The 21815-nt window shown below is 36.6% G+C and overlaps 2 protein-coding genes and 5 non-coding genes across 7 annotated transcripts in view; 1 reads left to right on the forward strand and 6 right to left on the reverse strand.

Annotated features, from left to right (window-relative positions):
* Window positions 1-19369, forward strand: part of LOC132155188 (DCN1-like protein 1) — a 31596-nt gene extending 12227 nt beyond the window's left edge. The window contains exons 3-9 of the mRNA XM_059564050.1: window positions 15535-15664; window positions 16254-16467; window positions 16624-16792; window positions 16903-17033; window positions 17124-17206; window positions 17791-17887; window positions 18558-19369. Coding sequence (XP_059420033.1) covers window positions 15535-15664; window positions 16254-16467; window positions 16624-16792; window positions 16903-17033; window positions 17124-17206; window positions 17791-17887; window positions 18558-18634 — 901 coding nt within the window. The 3' untranslated portion in view covers window positions 18635-19369. The remainder of the gene's footprint in view (window positions 1-15534; window positions 15665-16253; window positions 16468-16623; window positions 16793-16902; window positions 17034-17123; window positions 17207-17790; window positions 17888-18557) is intronic.
* eif4a2 (eukaryotic translation initiation factor 4A, isoform 2) lies at window positions 1667-14146 on the reverse strand. Its single transcript, XM_059564042.1, has 11 exons — window positions 14048-14146; window positions 13257-13314; window positions 8585-8717; window positions 8256-8395; window positions 6547-6715; window positions 6232-6341; window positions 3954-4097; window positions 3533-3670; window positions 3184-3273; window positions 2460-2539; window positions 1667-2370 (listed from the first exon to the last, which is right to left on the reverse strand). Exons 1-11 carry the CDS (start codon window positions 14074-14076, stop codon window positions 2226-2228), a joined length of 1236 nt encoding a protein of 411 aa, XP_059420025.1. The 5' UTR covers window positions 14077-14146; the 3' UTR covers window positions 1667-2225.
* On the reverse strand, window positions 3348-3424 carry LOC132155460 (small nucleolar RNA SNORD2). Its single transcript, XR_009437253.1, has one exon. It is a non-coding gene; the product is annotated as a small nucleolar RNA SNORD2 (small nucleolar RNA).
* On the reverse strand, window positions 3732-3917 carry LOC132155455 (small nucleolar RNA SNORA81). The gene has a single exon (XR_009437248.1). It is a non-coding gene; the product is annotated as a small nucleolar RNA SNORA81 (small nucleolar RNA).
* On the reverse strand, window positions 6015-6192 carry LOC132155456 (small nucleolar RNA SNORA81). The gene has a single exon (XR_009437249.1). It is a non-coding gene; the product is annotated as a small nucleolar RNA SNORA81 (small nucleolar RNA).
* LOC132155461 (small nucleolar RNA SNORD2) lies at window positions 6421-6490 on the reverse strand. Its single transcript, XR_009437254.1, has one exon. It is a non-coding gene; the product is annotated as a small nucleolar RNA SNORD2 (small nucleolar RNA).
* On the reverse strand, window positions 6743-6809 carry LOC132155462 (small nucleolar RNA SNORD2). The gene has a single exon (XR_009437255.1). It is a non-coding gene; the product is annotated as a small nucleolar RNA SNORD2 (small nucleolar RNA).
* Window positions 19370-21815: the final 2446 nt, after the last annotated feature.

Genomic DNA, 21815 nt, shown 5'->3' on the forward strand with positions numbered 1-21815 from the left:
TGAACCACTTGCCCTATGTAGGGTTAGCATGAACGGATGGCCGGTCCATTGCAGGTCTGATTGAAAACAGATATAAACTAAGTCTAAGTTACACTTTTCTTTGCTTAATAGTGCTGAGAAACCGAGCCACATTATGTATTTGGATTTATTTTAACATAAAGATCAGCAATGTCCTAAAACATTCTTCTGTCATACCACATATTACAGTCTCTAGACCCACACCAGTCACTGTTGAAGCCCACCCTCCCATGCATCATTACTGTTAATGATTAAACTGTTACCTGTAAAAAGTGTGGCTTTGCATACATTACTAGATTGCGGATTATTTTTAAGTGTGTTTCCTTTCTGAAACAGATCAAATTTTTTACCTCTCCAGAATACTTATAAAAGGCAGCTTCCATTTTTTTTATTAAACTTAATTTGACTATGCTCAGCCTGTTTTTGGCATACACCTTATAGGACTGGTATGAAATTAGTTCTGCTACAAATTCTTGAATATGAATATGCCAAGCACAATTAATGGTTATTAATGAAAACGGTGATCATGTCATGGATCGTGGGATATACAAGTAATCATATCAGTGGTATTTGATTGCAAACCGTCAGGCAAACATGAATTAACAATCTGCCTAAATCATGGTGTTTAATTTGAATGAGGCAAGCGGCTGCATCTGTTCTTGTAGTGGACTAGTTTGGCTTTGCTAGACATCTCAAGGCTTAGGAATGACGTGTGATGTGTCTTCAGTAGCCAAGCAGGAAAATGGGCAGATTTGCATTTCAAATTTGCTCAACATGAGACGTTTGAAGTTACAAACCTGAAACTTTGAAGGTACAAATGACTTTCCGGATAAAGGTAAATCTGGTTATTGTTCAGTGAGTGATTCATGCACAATACATTACCTGGCTAACAGTATGCGGATACGATCTACTAATAAAGTGCTGCAGTGATATATTTTTGTAGGCCAGCCTAAAAGTTAATCACCCTGGGAAGCAATTCCCGAAAGCAACTAAGGTTGAAACAAATCAGTTCAATGGAGCGTGCAACCATAGTTAGCTAACAATGCTTTTGGGAAATGCACCCCTGGTAACCTCAACACAAAAAAAACAATGGGATTCATTGGCATTGTCTTGCTTATTGCAGAAAATAAGTTGACTGACAAAAGCTTATGATTGTTTTGTTTCTTTTTCAGTGTTGTATAACGTCCCAGAAAACCCCTGCGGTCACATTTAGTCTCTTGTTATCAACCAGCTCCAAGTCTTGGACTACAGAAATACATCTCCATTTATAGATTTATTTATTTATTATACAAGTTTGGCTGGGCCTCTAAAATCCAGTGAACACAAATCAAGGCTGAGAAAGTTACAAAGTGTGGGAAATAAAAAAGCTCAGCATGAAGACGGCAAACCAGTCCCATCACCAAAAAATAAGAGCAAATAATTTGTGGAAATCTATTACAAATAATGGTCTTTAAATTAAAGTCAGTGGCAAGAAGTGAATAAGGAGTGCTTGAATTCTCAGATAAAACACATCCTATTCTATCAGTCCAAACCGAAATAGGGTTCTCCTATTCATTTCTTTGAAAATCATTTACAGAAAATAAACTGCAGTGATTTCTCAGATTCAGTATTGGATGAACCAGTTCAAAAGACACTGGACAACAATTCATTGACAGAATAATCATCCTCTTTATTGTCAAATGGGCCAAACACTACATGGAACATTGAGTTAAGGTGTTAAGACCCACCTCTTAAGAGGACTTCACAAAAGTAGTACTTGATAAGACGATATATTTAAAGTAATACATTCCACAAAACTAAAAAGTGCCTTTATATTACTAAATAGGTGAAGTGAGCCCAGATAAACTGCACACATATGTTAGCATAACATAATTGGCAGACTTAATGCAGCACTTATATCTTTTAGTCCACAAGTAAATTACTAAACGATGAAGAACACCTAACGCATACATTTTGAACATACTAGGGGAAAAACATCTAAAAAAGAATACATGTAAAGAACCCATGTTCTGTAAACACCACCACCAGTAAATACTGATATGGTTGGAGTCTACAACTGTCCACAGAGAGTCAACGTCACGTATCAAATTCATAAGTCGGATCCACAGCCAGCATTGAGCGGTGTAGATTTTTTTTTTCTTCCAATAAAATAAGCGCAAATGAAGTGATCATTCAAAAACTTATCCCTGCATTAAATTCTCCAAAGTTTAAATCAGGTCAGCAACATTCATGGGCATCTCCTCAACGGTTGTATTGTAGAACGTCTCAATGTCTCGAAGAATCCTTTTGTCTTCTTCAGTAACGAAGTTGATGGCTACACCTTTTCTGCCAAAACGACCCCCACGGCCAATCCTGAGAAATGATTATAGCGAAGACATCAACATTCAATAAATTGAATGCAGCCAGTGAGAAACATGTTGGCACCTTGATGTTTTACTCACCTATGGATATAGTTCTCTCGATTTGTTGGCAAGTCATAGTTGATGACAAGTGAAACTTGTTGCACATCAATTCCACGAGCCTGAGGAACAGGGATTTCAGGGTCAGACATGCTAAAAAGGACCAAATGTAACTTTTTTTAATGCCATGCCAGGTTCTACAGCTATTTTCATAGTAAAATCCATGTTAGAAAAAAATAAATAAAAATCATGCGACTACACCAGAAGTTTAAAGGCCATAAAAAAAAAAAAAACACTCTGGACTGACTGACTTGAATAATTTTCAGTCATTTGAAAAAGTTAACAAAGTCTCATTTAACATCTGTTAATCACCCATTGAAAGTAAATTTATAAATGTTTTGATTACACCCACTTCATCGTGCTGAATCTTCTTACAACAAATCACGCTTTAATTTCTAATTTTATAACCATTTACTTATCTTGAAAATTTGCTTAAACTTGAGACTAAATGTAGCTTTATAGAGGTATTGAAAATATCAGCAGTATTGACCAAAAAGGGTTGTTCTTAATTTGGTCTTAAAAAGGTAGAGCAAGTAAAAAAACAAAATAGCAATTCCCTGGAAATTCACAAAACTTAAAATAGACACTGAATTTGAATTACTACTAGTTGGGTAACCTTACATTTTTAACCACAGTAGCCTAATATAACCGTATTGCAATATTTTTGAAAATGTAACTTAAATTTACAAATAAAAGCCCTACTCACCAGCAAATCTGTGGTTATGAGCACTCTGCTAGAGCCAGACCTGAACTCTCTCATGATTATGTCTCGCTCCTTCTGATCCATGTCTCCATGCTGAAAAACACAGACTGCTTTAACCAATGCAAGACATCACACACACGTCATGCTGACTAACAAACACTGGACAAGTACGATCAGTTATGTTTAGAAACAATTCTCTCCATGAAAGGTCAGTCCCGAAAGATGGTAGACCATCATTTCATACTTTATCCAGCATTAAGCACCATAATGTGCAATCGGTCTCGATCAAACCCTGGCCTACCATTAACTATTATAAACAACTCTAAATGAGCACATATGCACATCAGCTTACCAGAGCAGACACGGTGAAATCTCTGGCATGCATCTTCTCTGTCAGCCAGTCAACCTTTCTTCTCGTGTTCAAGAAGATAACAGCCTGGGTGATTGTAAGAGTCTCGTAGAGGTCACACAGCGTGTCTAACTTCCACTCCTACAGATAAGTGAATTAGCATTAGCGGAGTCATCCTACATCAATATCCAGAGTTCATGAACTATATAGCACAAAATCTCGAGACCTTGGACACCAGACATTAAGAAAGAGGTCCGCCCTAGACTCATTTCCGACCATGTGCTTTTGCTCTTCCTTCTTTAAGATTTACCAGTACTAGCATAAACACCAGAGCAAGACCAGAAGACCTTGAGCTGGTGATTTTAGCATGGTGCTTTTAAAAGAAGGGATATGAGACATTAAAAAGAGACAACCAGTGCCTCACCTCTCGCTCTACATTGATGTAAAACTGCTTAATACCCTCCAGAGTCAGCTCCTCCTTTTTCACCAGGATGCGAATAGGTTCACGCATGAACTTGGTGGTCACCTCCAGCACATCAGCGGGCATGGTGGCCGAAAGCAGCACAACCTTGAGATACATGATAGTGTTAGGTCATTGACAAAAACACGCATGGGTCAATTCTGAAAATGCTAGTGAAGGATTTTTCATTAAAATATAACTACATATAATAATTTGTCAGCAAGTACTTGATTTGCTCCCATTTGCTTTAATGACAGCAGCACCTGAGCTGCATGAACTCAAAGTTTGGGACACACGTGGTGATTGGGTTCTTCAGCAAGATTTGAAAATTACTTGATGAGAATCTCGTGCAATAATCTGACCCCAAAAAAAAATACCCTCTCCAGTTTGACATTACTTGCTAAAAAAAGTTATCGTGGGTAAGTAAATGATCAGTATGCACTTCATAGCTTCCTGCATTAAGTTGACTTGCCATCAAATTAATTTGGCTTTCATGTAGATCTATATTGTTTCACTTGCATGTATATTAGGGCTGTCAAAATTGCTCAAAATTGACGTTCGAATATTCCCTCTAAAAAATACACGAATAATCAAACTATTCGAACATCTGGTAGCGCATGTTGTCAATGACACGCATTACGTCAATAACATGCAAAAATAATACAAAGAGACATAACTACTTGTATAGATAGTCTATTTAAGTTTAAACATTTATGACAACGTATTACCTACACAAAAACAAGGAAATCAACTAATGGCCAAGACTGCAGACCTCACGCTCCCTCACCCTCACGTTCTCTGCGCATAATGGTTTAAATGAACAAACACATTTTTGTGCAAGCAATTTAAGGTCGCGACTGTTGTCCCAAATATAGCAGGCTTCATTCAGTGATTGAAACAAATATTATATTAATATTAATTTAAGTTTTACAGCATATAGAACTGACATTGAATGCTCCGAGCGAGCTGTGCTGTGGTAAACATGGAACTTTTCCTTGACATGAAACGATAAATAATCAAACCTCGGATCCATTGCTTGACAAAACTCCCCGAAGCGTGCCCCATCCGCGATACTGATCGGTCTCATGTCCTTACAAATGAACGAAATTATTTTATACGTTATGGCCTCTTGTCGTGTTGCAGACAAAGTGCTTGCGGCAAGCGATGCAAAGTAACGTTAAGTGTCAAGACGTGACTGTTTAGCTGGAGTTCCACACATTAGGCCATGCTCATTTGGGTGCACATTTTTGAGATGTGACCTCATGTTGCTAGTGGTCGAATGGTATGCTAACTGCTAACTGTATCTTAAATAGCTTGCATACAACTTTATCACGCGGGTCAACAATTTTACCTCATTTTCTCTGCTGCAGTCGAGTTGGGCTCTGCACTTGCTGGCATCTTCCATGAAGACGCGTCAACTTTCAGCATTGATGCTTTGCCAGACACAGTGCGACTCCTGTGAGGCTGTGACCTGTCCCTGAAACCCTCAGGCGCGCTAGCGCGCCCACTCGCAAAGCAGACAACCACGCCTCTACTACCGCGGGCCTTTTTTTCCACATTTTTTTTTTATTCGAATATTAATTTTCACCTTCGAAATTCGTTTTTTTAAACTATTCGAATACATATTCGAATTTAGAATATTCGTTGACAGCCCTAATGTATATACTGTGTATTTCTCTTCCATTCCTCCTCCGTTCTAACAGCAGGTATCAAATTTTGTCTTACAACTATCAGCTGAAAACACTCATTCAAATACAGCCATTCTCTGAACCACTTGCCCTTTAAATGACAGCAGCACGTGAGCTGCATGAACTCAAAGTTTTGGTAACGTAATGCGTGGGTTCTTCAGCATGGAATCTTGTGCAATGGAAGCAAAAGTATTTGACTGAAGAAGAAAAATAAATAAATTGACGAGCGACCTGAAAGTAGCACAGATCGTCTCCAGTTTGGCATGAATTGATTTTAAACATTTAGCCAGAGATTTTTAATATTGTATCAAAGATTTCTTCCAGTTGAAAACTGATGTATTGTTGCTCTGGACCTTGAAACATAAGCCACTAGACATTAAGAAAGAGGTCCGACTTAGTTTCATTCCTGGTACAGGGCTACTGCTCTTCTTCCACATCACACTCTGCTAGCATCATCGCATAAACCAGGAAAACCTTGAATCTGCAATTTTAGCACAGTTCTTTTGAGTGGAAGACACCTCCATTGAGAGTCTGGCATCAAGACATGGACTTACTTGGATGTTTGTGCTTAGTTTCTGGAAAATCTCATAGATTTGATCCTTGAACCCACGGCTCAGCATTTCATCAGCCTCATCAAGGACAAACATCTTGATCCATTTGGGAGCTGTTTAAAAACAAAACAAAACAAAAAACACCTTTAATTCAAAAATCCTTACAAATCAGTTAAAACATGACAGTCAAATGTATGATCAGTTAAGTTGTAAATATCTTCATTATATGTCCGTCCCGAAAGATGATACCATCATGTCATACTTCCTCCCAGCTGAGCCTGCATGTCTTAGCCTAATTTATTTGCATTCACTACTTACACAGGTATCTCCTGTTAAGCATGTCAAACACACGGCCTGGCGTGCCAACGACGATGTGTGGAGCTTCCGCCTGGAGTTTTTGCATTTCGTTCCGCACGTTGGTGCCTCCAATGCAAGCATGGCAAGAAGCCCCCATGTAGTCACCCAAGGCCAGGATAACCTTCTGAATCTAGAGAGCAGAGAGCCACATTTACAAGTATGATCAGTTGAAAAGGTCATGTCCGTAACAAGTCAGTCCCGAAAGACAGTATACCATCTTACACTTTTGTCCACAGCTTCTTTTTTGCTACAATCATCCCATGGAACCCACCTGGCAGTAGGGCTGGGCGATATACAAAAAAAAATGATATCTCGATATTGTCAAATTTTTTACGATATTCGATATATATCTCGATATGTTTGCATTTAAATAATAAAAAATAAAACATGATTTTCTTTTGCCCATTAAAAAAAAAAAAAAAAACATTTAGATTAAACAGCTAATTTAAGCAGTTAAAAAATCTAGACCAAGAGATCACTTACTGCTTTTTATTAATGAATACATGTAGGCCTATATGTAACTGAAGCAGTGCAAATTAAGTAACAGTTACAGAAAGTGCATTCTGTCAACTTTTTAGTGCATGCAATTCACAATTTAAACTATGCAACTGGGATTAGTATTTTATTTTAATTTTTTAACAAGTTTTTAAGCTAAGAACACAAGTCTGTCAACTGTCTGTGGTTTTAAGAGAAGCTCTGTGGCATGAAACTATGTTCCTACTGACACTAAAAACCCTCTTAGATGGGGAGCTAGTTGCTGAAGCACATAGCTATTTCTTATATATAAATATATATAAATGAATACCAAAGACTTTTGCATTCTCTCTGTCTATATTATGGAAACTGGTAAACATATCAGTGAAATTCCCCAATAGTAATTCCAAATGGCCATAGCCTATGTTTCTCTATACAAACATCAGCGGTCGAGTAAGTGCATTTATTTTGCGATCACAAATGCAAACAATACAGTTGAGATCTCACGACAGAACACAGACCGGCTGAACAACGCTTTCATTAGATCGCTCAATTCCAGCTTGTTAGTGTTTTCAGATTATCATCGGCGGCTCTTCCGCAATGAAGAGTGAGAACTTGCGCATGGTTGCCAGATTGCTTAAAATAAGCAAACACCGGGCAGAAAATGTATCCTTGTAACAGTGGAGCTCTGATTGGGAGATTTAAACTCTTGTTATCTGGCAACCGCTATCATTACAGCTCTCGTAGTAGAGGGGCGTAGAGCAGTTAGCGGTTACAGGTTCCTTTTTTGGACATTCGGCGCGTTCTTTTGGGAAAGTATGCTTGAATTTGAAATATTCGATATTCTCGATATATTCAAATTGTACATCGTCGTCAATTATTCCGATAGTATCGCTAATATTCGATATATCGCCCAGCCCTACCTGGCAGTCTAACAACCAAACCATTAACTAAAATCTCATTTCCAACCATTTACGGTAAATACTCCTGTACTTCAGAAAATTATTCTGGCTGAAGCACCACCTAATTACTTCCTGCCAACTAGCTCATAAAATTACACACAAAGAAAAACATCCACATGTAATGACTGATGGAGCAGGAAGAACAGCGAAAGAGTACCTTGAATGGGGCTACTGCCAGAATATGCCGCCTTGGTCTGAGACACTAAGTTTATGGTGACCTCAGGTACAGCATACCTGCTGAGCGAGCTCTCGGGTTGGTGCCAGGACCAGAGCCTGAGTCTCTTTCTGCTCAATCTCCAACTGCTGCAGGATGGAAATGGCAAATGTGGCCGTTTTACCAGTGCCTGACTGGGCCTGAGCGATAACATCATATCCTATGGAGAAATCAAGAATCAATTCACACTAATGCGAAGCACATACTATCGGTTTACAATGAGCAGAGACTCAGACTTCAGTTTAACTAGACTACAAACTAATATACAGAAAGCAAATTGTGCACAGGTAATCTTGTTTATTAAAAACCACATCAAGCAAAAGTTGAATGTAATGAAGCTTGTTTGTACCTTTTATACAAGGGATTATAGCTCTCTGCTGGATTGCTGAGGGTTTCTCAAAACCATAGGCGTAAATTCCACGAAGGAGAGTTTCCTTCAGGTTCATGTCATCAAAATTGTCCGTAATCTCGTTCCAGTTGCTCTGTGAAATAATGAGTATGAGAGATCTCACTTAATACACTCAACTTACCAAGTACAAACAATATCCTCGATGTAAGCTGATGGGACGGGATAAAATGAAGCCTCAGACAATGAGCACACAAGAAAAGCACTGCAATATTGAAATTACAATTAAAGATTTTTGAAGAAAGCCCCTTCTTTCTGTATTGGGGCATGTCAGTTCAAGAATTGGGTCAAGTTTTAAATGGGAACAAACAGGGCTTTTTGTGCCTTCGCATGCTATCAGAAATTTCCTAATGACCAATTCTGAAGTCTAAATTAGCAGTATGATGCATTTTCAAGTGTTTGTAGCCAGAAAGAATATGAAACACTGGAGACCAGTGTGGCTGTTACAAAAAAAAGCTTTAACTGAATTTACTGAAGACTGATGATAATTGCCAGTTACATCATGTAAATTGATTAATTTGAATCTGAAAAGAAAGACTCATTCCCCCTTGGCTAACAGCTAGTCGGTCAGACTTGTTCTTAAAAGGTACACGCCACGTTTTTTTTTTTTTTTTTTTTTTTTTAAAATAGGCTCATTTTCAACTCTCCTAAAGTTAAACAGTTGAGTTTTACCATTTTCTCTCTATTCAGCCGATCTCCGGGTCTGGTGGTAGCCCTTTAAGTTTAGCTCATCATAGATCATTGAATCTGATTAGACCATTAGCATCTCGCTCAAATGAACAAAATTTCTATATTTTTTCTATTTAAACGGGTAATATGATGCGATTTAAATTTTTCCTTTCTCTTTGGAGTGTTACAAGCTCTTGGTGCATGAATTAATTCTGTAGAGTTGCAAAGACTAAAGTCTCAAAACCAAAGAGATATTCTTTAAAGTTAAGACCCTGCCACACCCCCATAAAACAGCTCATTCAAAATCATTCGAACCCAAGTAGACCCATAAATGTGCTACACTGAACCAACCCGGACCAGTCTATTATTTTGAAAGTTGAACCCGGGCAGGACCGAGACGTGTCAAAAATGTACTACCCGGAACCAACAAATGAGTCTTTGCAGTTTAGCATTTTTTGTATCTCGAGTCAATTTGCATAATTTAGACTGTTTGCCCATGGATTCTAATAATGATTGCTCGTCCAGTGCCATGGCTGCTGACGTTAGCTTTACTTATTTGCTATCATTTATGTGCTCTCTGAGCAGAGTCTGAGCAAAAATGTTAGATAACAAGACGGTTCATTAATAATATTATAAAAATTTGAGAAACTGCAGTGGATAGGTGGAATAAGTCTCACCTTCTAAATAAAAAAGCCAATTGATAACAGCCAGATGTTCTCAGAGTCCGATCGACTTTGGTATTACACACAATGTTAAACAGACCCAGGACCCGAAGTAATCGATTGGGACCAGACCCGTATTTGGTTGACCATTTAAAATATAGCCCCAAAACCCATACAAATCCCAGGTTGGGTCCTGGGCTCCTTCGTGGAGACCTCTAGAGACAGGGTCACACAGTGGAGTCAGGCTGCATTTAAACTGCATGTCTTGATATACAGATCCAATTTTTTTACCCCTCGGTTTACATTCAATTTACACACGACTGGTATCCGCTATCTGTGTTAACAATTCCCACCCAAAATGATTGAGGGATCGCACATGGTAGATCCTCTGGTTATAAATGGTCGTGCTATTAAAATGTATATAATTCACGTCAAGTGGCCACTTGGCTATTATTTGCCAGCATGGACAATAGCGGTCATGGAGGTTTTGCAGCTCAAAATCTCACTGGATGGATAAATGACGGTCATTTTCATTTGGTATGCCATTTTATATAAGTCGTTAGAGGTAGAATTCTTTAGTGAAAAAGTAGCACCAAGATATTTATTAAATTAACTTGAATAAGTTAACAAGAGAGAGACCATGCGAGTGTTAAGCTTGCAATCAAGTGCAATTTAATGTAGCTTATAGAAGAGAAGCTGCTGTATTTCTAAAATTCACAGGGCAGAGGTTGAAAACCAGCTTCTGAGTGTGCATTTTTTTTTTTTTTAAGTTTTCATCTCAAAATGCAAATGCATACAGCACACAGGCATTAACACACTATATTTATGGGCAAACGTGTCACCCTCGCATTGGGAGTTTTACAAGGAATCGAATGCATGTTTAGACGTAGGTCAGATGTCCAGATATCGGATATGTATCTGATTTAAAACCACATTTGGAAGCAGCTCAGGGGTGCGTTTCCCAAAACCATAGTTGCTAACCAAGTTAGTAACTTTGTTGGTTGCAATGCAATTTCCCATTGCCAACCAACTAAGTTGCTAACAGGTTAGCAATTATGGTTTTGGGAAGCACACCCCAGATCAGATGAAGCTCGTGATTATGGAAAGGGGCGTTACATTTCCAACAAGTGCTTGCGGTATTCGGCCAATCACAATGCACTGGGTCAGCTGGCCAATCAGAGCAGACTGCACTTATCAGGAGGACGGACTTTGTAGAAAATGACGCGTTTGAGAGGCAGGGTAAAGAAGACATACAATAACGTACAGTATCAGTACAATGTATAGAAAAATAATGTTTTTGTTTGTTTTGTTTTTTACATTAAAGCATGTCAACAGTTACACCAAATACACAAAATGATTTAAAAAACAACAACATATGACCCCTTTAAAACTTGACTTCTGTATTTACATCGTGTACCAAGACTGACAGAAAATTAAAAACTGCAATTTTTAGGCCGATATGGCTAGGAACTATACTCCCATTCCAGTGTAATAATCAAGGAACTTTGCTGTCGTACCATGGGTGCAGCAGGCGCAATGATATTACGCAACCCCTGAAAATAGTTTGTATATTTGCAGCGATAGCAGAGTAGTTCCTAGCCATATTGGCATAGAAAATCACAACTTTTAATTTGCCGTCGGTCTTAGTACACAATGCAACTACAGAAGAGTCAAGCTTTAAATAGGACAAATCTAGAAAGTCTTTGATCATTTGAGCGAGATGCTAACGGTCTAATCAGATTCAATGATCTATGATAAGTAGGGCTGAAACGATTCCTCGAGTAACTCGATTACAAAAAATGATCGAGGCAAATTCCTCTGCCTTGAAGCCTCTTTTAATTAATTTTAAATCTCATGTGACAACGCGTTTACATCACCCACAAAGCGGAAAGAGACACAATCGCTGAGTCTGAAATCGCATACTGCAAGGAGTCAGCAGTGTTGATTTGAGGGCGCGGGCAAACGTAAAGAGAACGTCGTGGCGTGTGTCCATTGCAAGATAGAGCTGGCCTACCACAACTAGGGCCCTATGATTTCCGTGATGCAGGAAACGCGGAGGGAATCGCGGAATCCAGTCATAAAAACGGAATGGCACGGAATTTGACAAATTTTGAATGAAATAATCAAAAATAGGTCATTGCACTTACAACAAATCACGATATGGACTAATGTCTGTAAATATTAAGGAGGAACAGACTATTTAAATATGAATCCTGCATGTCCTGCGTGTCCGTGTTAATGAATGGAGCAGAAGCACGACTTCCTTTATTTATACACACACTGAAGGACTCTAAAAATCACGGGACAAACGCTACACGGGAACAATACACATAGTTTACAGGCATTTCATTCACTCTCTGATCAATAATTACAATAAACTCTTGTATCACCAAACAGTCTCTGTGTGTGTTTGTGTGTATGTGCGCGTATTAACGTCCATGTTGAACGTGCGGTCCCTCCGTGTCTGTCACAAGACCAAGGAGTCTTATTTTCTCTTGCATATTTAATATTGCACTTTAATTAAGCAAAAACACATTTTATCCGATTACTCTATTAATCGAGGGAATTTTTGGTAGAATACTCGATTACTCTAATATTCGATAGCTACAGCCCTAATGATAAGCTAAACTACCACCAGACCCGGAGATCGGCTGAATGAATTCAGAAACAGTAAAACTGTTTAACTCTAGGAAAGTTGGAAAATGAGCCCCCCCTTTTTTTTCTTTAAAGTGGAGTGTTCCTTTAAGACACAGTCCTTACATAAAGGCTTAGTTTATGCAACTTCCCGGACAATTTTTACCCATTTCTTGGGGGAAATCTTAGTACAGCTGAAACAAAATAAATAAATAAAATGCCAACCAAATTCTGAAAACGAATAAGCGTATTCATTGACAACCATATTATCATTACCAGTTCTGTTGTATTCATTCACCATGATATCTGAATATTTTGACAATTCTGAAACTTCAGTCGAATAATCGCTGTGTAATATTCATAATACATGCATCAAAAAGTTATTTATAAATTTTTAAATGGCCATGAAGGAGAGCTCAATGTAGATGTGGTGGGAAAAACAAAAAAAACTAATGTGCTTGGTTTAAAAGTGACATCTGTGGGAGGTGTGCTGCATACATTTTTACACCAATGACGATTAACCTTTTCACCCACAGAATGTGACCCCACCTTCAAGGCAGTTCACGGATTGACCTAAAAACATTCATCACCAGTCCAGATGATTGTTAGAACCACTAAAGTACTCCACCAGATTTCACAACCATACACACCTCGATGACACCATCAGGCTCCATTCCTTCAGGCCCCCCATGGTCTCGATCTCGTGAGCTACAGGAACATACAGCACAAGGACATGAAGTTAATAAACTGACAGCATTACAAAACTCGACCCATCACGACATGCGCGTGCATGTGAGCGCACGTTCCAAAAATGCCACGTGGACAACAATCGAAACCGTAAATAAACACTGTAGTCAATAATGGGTCGTATTAAGTGAAAATATCTTCGTCATGGTCTCCCTTAAAGCCTACGCCCAAATTGAGTCCCACTTATTTACAGTAGAATCACTTCCTCATCTTTAATATGTTAAAAAGCAGTTTATACTACTCGTAGTTGTAGTAGAATACCAATTATTTACCTCCCGATCATAAAATGGCTAAAGACATTAAAAAAACAACACACAAAACCAACAACTTTACAAAATAAGAACAAGATTTTAAGGTAGTGCAGGAGACACGAATACAAGGCCTCAAGCATGGAAACCACGCGTTAGATTTCAGGCTGGGCGTGAAGCTTAGTTAACGATCATCGTTTCGATCTTTACTAATGTCAAATATTGAAAAGAAATAGTATAGAATAACCGATTTGGTCATAGACGGCCGTGAGCGATGAATACGTGAGAGTTCACATGCAAGTATGCGGCCTATCACACGCCCCACGTCAAAATCCACAGTACCGGTGATATAATTAGCCCGAAGCTTTTCAAATTCAACAAGACACACATTTACGGAAGGCATTTGACATAAAATGCTTGCGGGTTACCTGTCATAAAGACTTTACCTGTTGTAATCAGCAGAACCGCTAGACATTGTCCGTTCGCGACTTCGGCATTCACTCGAAAAGGAAGAACATGTGAATCTCTAGCGATTTTATCTAACCGGAACTTATTTCTGTAAATGTAGAGTAAAACTGTATTAACACTTAGACAGCTACACGCGACTGACGTTTTATCGATCGCGACTATAGGTGAAATGCGAGTTAAATAAGTGTTCATTTTATGAGTTTTTAACTTTGTTATGTCTAAGTTTGCATGGGACTATATGGAGAAGCGCAAGGATATTGCACCACTGATTGGGAGTAGTGGAGTCGCTACGGGGTCTCCACACTTATGGCCTTAAAATGGGACTGAGTTACAGTGACAGATCACCTTAAAATTAAAGTTCTATTTTCTCTTTCTTTCACCCGTGTAACACAAAATGAGCTATTAGTGCCTTAGCCTCGGTCACTCAGTCTTTAAAGAAATGGAAACCCAGAAAAAAAATGCCTGAAGGCAGTTTAGGTTTGAACATTTTTTGAGGTCGAATAATGAAAACATTTTGTGTGAACTATTACTTTTAGTCCACCATATACTGCTTTTTTTTCCTATGCGTAAAACCACTAAAACCCATTTTATAATTTAAAACCTAAAATATTTCACTTGTGTATGTCTCTATTGCTGGAAATGTGAGTTTATGGATTGCATTACCCCCACCGCTCCATAAAGATGTCATAGATAATAAAAGTGGATAAATCAGTGAAATTTTAAGATGTGATAAAATTGAAAAATACATAAATCAACAACATTTCCTGTTCATTATTGCTCAATTAGTTTGGAATACATTTTAAATTTAATTAGTTTAATGATGTTACGTTTTAAAAGTTAGGGTGAATGTAGTTTTTATGTTATCTGGATAACAGTAATTAGATTTACATTACATTTAGTTATTTAGCAGATGCTTTTATCGCAAGCGACTTACAAATGAGGACAATGGAAGCAATCAAAATCATCAAAAGAGCAATGATATATAAGTGCTACAACAAGTCTCAGTTAGCAGTACACATAGCAAGGGCCTTTAAAATAATATGATAATTAAAAAGAAAAGAGATAGTGTTAGAGGTATTTTTTGCTTTTGTTAATTGTATAATAAATTAAAAGAAAACAGATAGAATATGAAAAGGTTAGAAAGCTAGTTATTTTTTTTCTTAAGAAAGCGCTACTGAACTAATAATTTATATATATATATATATATATATATATATATATATATATATATATATATATATATATATATATATAAACTGACTTTTACTTTTAACATTGTATTAATTTAAATTACTTTTCCAATCATCGAAATCTCAGTTTCAAAGTAAAAAAAATTATTAGTTCAGTAGCCTGTTTATAGAAAAACTAAATTCTGCTTATTCATCTCAATATAATATTACATTTCTTTTTCACATTGGTGGTGGACGTTAGATTTACCTTTTACAGATTGCGGTTTCTGAAATAGTACTTCGTATATGATCCTGAGTCTCTTTGGCGAACAGCTGACTGCAGTACAAGTGTCACTGCGCATGAGCGGAAGTAGGTGCAAGGCAGAGAGGGACGGCGGAAGAGGGAGTCTGGAAATCACAAACATGGTAAATGTAAAAAAAAACAAAAAAAAAAAAACATAATTGTTTTACTAATGTCCGTTATAGTCACAAAATACCCATAAACCGCTATGACGAATAATGTTTAGTTGTTAGGCTGTTTTGACGACGATGTTCCTTTAAACTTACCTAGCAGGAGAGAGAGTATTGATGAATTAACCGCTAGACTGCAATACAGAACAGGTAGCTTTGAGGCTAGCGAGGTCAAAGCTGTTTGACCTGGACAGAAGGACTGTCAAGTTCGTTTTACAAACGAGAAGCCGAACTAATGGGCCACAGTACATGATTGTTTGTTTATCGGTTACAAAACCTTCTGCAAACAGTTTGAACTGCTATACAGCAACATTTTAGCAGACAAGCGATGATGTATGAAGTCTTCGTGGTATCTAACTTCTAGAACAAAACAATTATTTCTATTACTTTTCATTAAATAATAACTTGTTGTCAGTATGCCATTGTGATGCTGATTCTTAACACAGACTGCGTCTATGTACAAGAACACGGTGCTGTACTACTGACTTTTAATATACAATATCTAACTAACTGAATATGGCTTTCTACTTTTTCCCTATTACAGAACAAGCTGAAATCCTCTCAGAAGGATAAAGTTCGCCAGTTCATGATCTTTACCCAGTCAAATGAGAAAACAGCATTGAATTGTTTGTCACAGAATGATTGGAAACTAGATGTTGCTACAGACAACTTTTTCCAAAATCCCGACCTCTACATACATAACCTAAAGGGAACACTAGACCGGAAAAAGTTAGAACAGCTTTACAATCGATACAGAGGTAAGGATTGAGCAGCATATCATCACTTTTATATAGTGTTTTGTGTGTTCAAATATAGAGAGTTATTACAAACCCTGTAAACCATGCTTTGTGTAAATTTCCTGTAAGAAATTTTAAGAAAAGAGAAAATGTCTTGCATTGTATTGATTTTTGCAGACCCTCAAGATGATAACAAGATCGGTATAGATGGAATCCAACAGTTCTGCGATGATTTGGGACTTGATCCAGCCAGTGTAAGTGTTCTGCTAATTGCTTGGAAGTTTCGGGCAGCGACACAATGTGAGTTCTCCAAACAAGAATTCATGGAGGGAATGGCTGAGCAAGGGTAAATCTCTTTTTATTTTTATTATTACGTCTGAGCTCTCCGAATCATCTTTGCCCCTCATCCAGTGACGTTCACACTGAAAAGCTGATCTTTGCCTTTGTTTTGTCAAGATGTGACAGTATAGAGAAACTCAAAGCACAGCTACCCAGGATGGAGCAAGAGTTGAAGGACCAAGGGAAATTTAAAGACTTCTATCAGTTCACGTTCAACTTTGCTAAGAATCCAGGACAAAAGGGCTTAGGCATGTGTTGGGTTTATTCACATTTATTACTTTTCATTTCTGTATAGTTAACTAGTGTTTTTTCAGGTTTTTTGTTTTGTTTTTCTCTAGACCTAGAAATGGCAATTGCATACTGGAATTTAGTATTGGCTGGGCGTTTTAAATTCCTAGATCTATGGAACAAATTTTTATTGGTGAGTATCGATCTGTTCATGGCTGTAAGTTAAAAATAGATTTTACTTTTAAACCTGAATGTGTTTTTAAATGTATGCCTCACTAGCATCACCAAACTGTAAAACAAACTATGAAACAGTTTTATTTTGACACTTGCAGTCATTAAAAACTGTTACAGAGAACACTGTGCATTATACACTAGACAAAACTTTCAAGTTGTTTTGAACACAACAGACTCGGGCAGAAACATGCATTTTGTAGCTAGAAGATGCAAACATTTTAAAACAATATGCATTCCAAAATCAGCTCAAAATACTAAACATGTCTGATATCCTCAAGCTGGACAGATTCATAGTCTGATGCTAAAACAATCCGAGTCTGTGCCCATGATGCACTGTGTTATTTTCTTTGAAATCTTTCAACACTGGTTGCCCAAAATCTACAGACTGACTCTGATTTTTGCCAGCTATCATTGATGTGTCCAGACTGAACTGATGCAAAAGTCTGGGCAAAAGTAATGTAGAGTGTTGCACTGGTAAAAATAGTGTTTAACACCATAAACCTGGATGAGTATGTTTTGTTTGCTTTTCCTTCTGCCTTGCAGGAGCATCATAAGCGATCCATTCCAAAAGACACGTGGAACCTTTTGTTAGATTTCAGCACGATGATCACAGACGATATGTCAAACTATGACGAGGAAGGTTAGTTTGAACTGCTTTTACTTATTTCATCTTTTACATGTTTATATACCATTGTATACAGTACATACAAACACACACACACACACACAAAATACTGTGTATTATCCAGAATCTCAGTGTGAAAGGGGCTATATATATGTGTCAAACCAAAATTTATTCAGACACCTACAACATTTCACACATTATTAGGTTATTCCCTATAGTTTAGAAAATGGTAATAAAATATGACAAGAACTCAAGAGTTAAACTGTGTCCGAACAAATTCATCTTGATAATGTCAAATAACACTGAAGCAAAACATGGTCAGGACAAAGTAAGTGTCTGAATAATATTTGGTCACGAACTTTTATCAGTTTTACTGGTAGTCCACTGTATGAATAATATTTAGGTATAATATGTCACAGTTTACTTGAATTTGCAATCCTCACTTACATAAATGAACTATGCACACGCTAGTAAAAAATGTTTTGGTTTGACTATATATACATACACACACACACACACACACACACACATATATATAAATGTTCAGAGAGCTAGTTAACATTCATAAGGTTTCATTCATCATGTTGTCAAATGATTCGACTTTACACATTGTTTTAATTGAATTATGTGAGTAAAATTCTAAATGAAGCTCACATTCATACTTTTGATTTTCCCCTTTATTTAGGAGCCTGGCCAGTACTTATTGATGATTTTGTGGAGTTTGCACGACTGTACATTGGCACCAAGAGCACAGCTGTATAAGTACATTCCTTCTGAGGGCCGTCTGGGCCTCTCTGAAAACAAACAGCTTCTGCTGAGCACAGAGGACTGAACTGAGATCTGCATTGCCTTTTCCAAGCCCTCAGGACTGAGACATTCACACAAACCAGAGACATTAAAGGCATCTTTTCTCCTCAGTCGTCTAATGGTGATTTGGGCTTTTATCTTTTTGGGTCGGTTTTGTTCTGACTTCACACAGGATCTTATTCAGTCTCTGGGACTTCAGTGGTCTCATCCAGATGAAGCAGATTGTCGAACAAGCCGTCACAGATACAGTTAGGAAATGTCAAAATCTTAATTTTAGTGCGCCATGTGCATTCTTGCTTTGAATGTTTGTTTCTTTCCAGTTGGATTTTATGAAAATTACACATCAAAGTTTTTTGACTGTCTTGTCTTCATTTTATAAAACCGAGTAACTGGTGTCTTGAGAGCCAGTCACATTTGCTTTCTTTTTGTTTTTTATTGTGACTTAATGTACTTTTTCTGTTGATATCCAGACAGTGATTTCACTTTGCTTGTTCTGATTATATCCATAGGTCATAATAACTGAAAATATATTTTACAATCCTAGAAATAATATTAATTTGAACATTACCTCAGTTTTCCTTGATTAATGACTCCATTTGATGTATTGAAATACTGTGTTTGCAGTTCATTACGCACTTTGATAAGTCACATGATCCATACAATAAAATCAGGTTTTGATTAATAAAGTCAGATGACCTTGAAAATATTTTGTGTGTGTGGTAGTTCAGCGAGCCTTTAGTGAAACTTGCTTTAAAGCCTTTGAAATACTATAAGTTCCCCCGAAAATGTAACTCGTCATTTACTCACCCTCATGTTGTTCCAAACTCGGATATGACAAAATGACTAGATGTATGACTTTGTTTTGTTTGAACACAAAAGATGATATCAAACTGTTTTGGTTATCATTATGGACTTCCTTTATGTGGATTTTTTTTTTAATCTAAAAATATATATTTAATATTTTATGTTCTAAAAAACAAATAGAGGTCATACAGGTTTAAGATGACATTTGTGTGAGTAAATTATTTCCAAAACTAATTTCAGGATTTAAATCATTGTTTTAATATTTCACTATTAAGGAATTTTTAACCTGATTTTTAAAAAGTATTATAATCAAACAGTTGCCAGGAGAGAAAAAAGAAATAAAATTTCAGTGCTTTTAAAGTGTTTTACGTTTTCAGTGCTTTTTTTTGTCTTTTGTTTGTTCTCGGAGGTTTATTGATTAATTAGTCATTTATAAAACGTAAAATCTCTGGTTTGCATGTGATATTTTGCTAGTAAAATAAATAACTGTATTATATGCTGTGCTAATGTTTTCAAAAATTCCTTCTGAAAAAAAAAAAAAACAAGCACACAAGTCTGTTATAATCCTGCGTAAATACAACAAAAACGCAATGTTTCCTTTTCTTGTCCACAAAATTCACATTTAAATGTTTAGTGTTTAACAATGAAATGTTTAGTTTAAATCTTTCCAAAACATGTTTAACCGGACAAAGTCTAGATGGAAATAGGGGTCCACGCGCACTTTTTTTATGCCACCTGATTTTTTAAAATCCTTAAAGTGTCTGTTTTCATAATCTGCCAGTTACCAAGCTGAAATAATGTCCCAAGGGGTTCTTTTTTAACCCTTTGCTGCACCCGACCGGAACCCGAAAAATCAAAGAATGATATAGAAACAGAAACATACAGAAAGAAATGAACACATTTTCCCATACAATTCTGACCCCAGGAATTTATTGGAATGGTTACTTTTGACATTTGACAACATATTGACCTTATTTCTAGACAAAAAAGCAAAAAATGCCCAAAGATGTGTAGAGGATCAACTATTTTTTCGTTTTCTCAAGCGCATAGGGTGATTTTTTTTTTCCACAACCTGTTATATCTTTATCATTAAAGTTTCTAAATGTTAAGTGTTAAATTGGGTACCAAGCTGAAATAATGTCAAAAATGCTTTATTTTTAACCCTTTGCACCAAACCCGAAAAATCTAAATATGATATAAAGTGACATAACTTTTGATGTAACAACTCACAGAGACAAATGGACACATTTTTCAATACATTTCTGACCCCAGAAATTGTTATTTGTCATGTTTTACAACATCTTGACCATCTGTGGTCAAAAAGAACAAAAAGTTCAGGATAGGTGAAGTTAAAGGTTAAAATAAACCCCATTTCAGGCTGCTAAGTATAATAAAAACGCTGTCAAATTAACTTTTTTTGCTCTTTTTGACCACAGATGGTCAAGATGTTGTAAAACATGACAAATAACAATTTCTGGGGGCAGAATTGTATTGAAAAATGTGTCAATTTGTCTCTGTGAGTTGTTTACATCAAAGGTTATGCCACTTTATATCATATTTAGTCTAAATATGAAATAAAAATATATATTTAATATTTTATGTTCTAAAAAACAAATAGAGGTCATACAGGTTTAAGATGACATTTGTGTGAGTAAATTATTTCCAAAACTAATTTCAGGATTTAAATAATTGTTTTAAGGAATTTTTAACCTTAGAGGGAAAAAAAAATATGTAGAATTTTTTTTTTTTAAATGACACAACAACAAAAAGTATTATAATCAAACAGTTGCCATGCAGGAAAAAAAAATGAAATAAAATTCCAAAATTTCAGTGCTTTTAAAGTGTTTTACGTTTTCAGTGCTTTTTTGTCTTTTGTTTGTTCTCGGAGGTTTATTGATTATTTAGATTTTTCGGTTTTGGAACAAAGGGTTAAAAATAAAGCATTTTTGACATTATTTCAGCTTGGTACCCAATTTAATCTTAAAATAGACACTTGAATGATAAAGAAATAACAGGTTGTGGAAAAGAATCACCCTATGCGCTTGAGAAAACAAAAAAATAGTTGATCCTCTACACATCTTTGGCCATTTTTTTTTACTATTTTTGTCAATATGTCAATATGTCAAGGTCAATATGTTGTCAAATGTCAAAAATAAACATTCCAACAAATTCATTTGTTCATTTGTTTCTGTATGTTGTTTACTTCTAATGTTATGCCACTTTCTATATCATTTTTTGATTTTTCGGGTTCCGGTCGGGTGCAGCAAAGGGTTAAAAAAGAACCCTTTGGGACATTATTTCAGCTTGGTAACTGGCAGATTATGAAAATAGA

This window comes from Carassius carassius, chromosome 12 (genome assembly GCF_963082965.1).
Source record: "Carassius carassius chromosome 12, fCarCar2.1, whole genome shotgun sequence".
Taxonomy (NCBI): domain Eukaryota; kingdom Metazoa; phylum Chordata; class Actinopteri; order Cypriniformes; family Cyprinidae; genus Carassius; species Carassius carassius.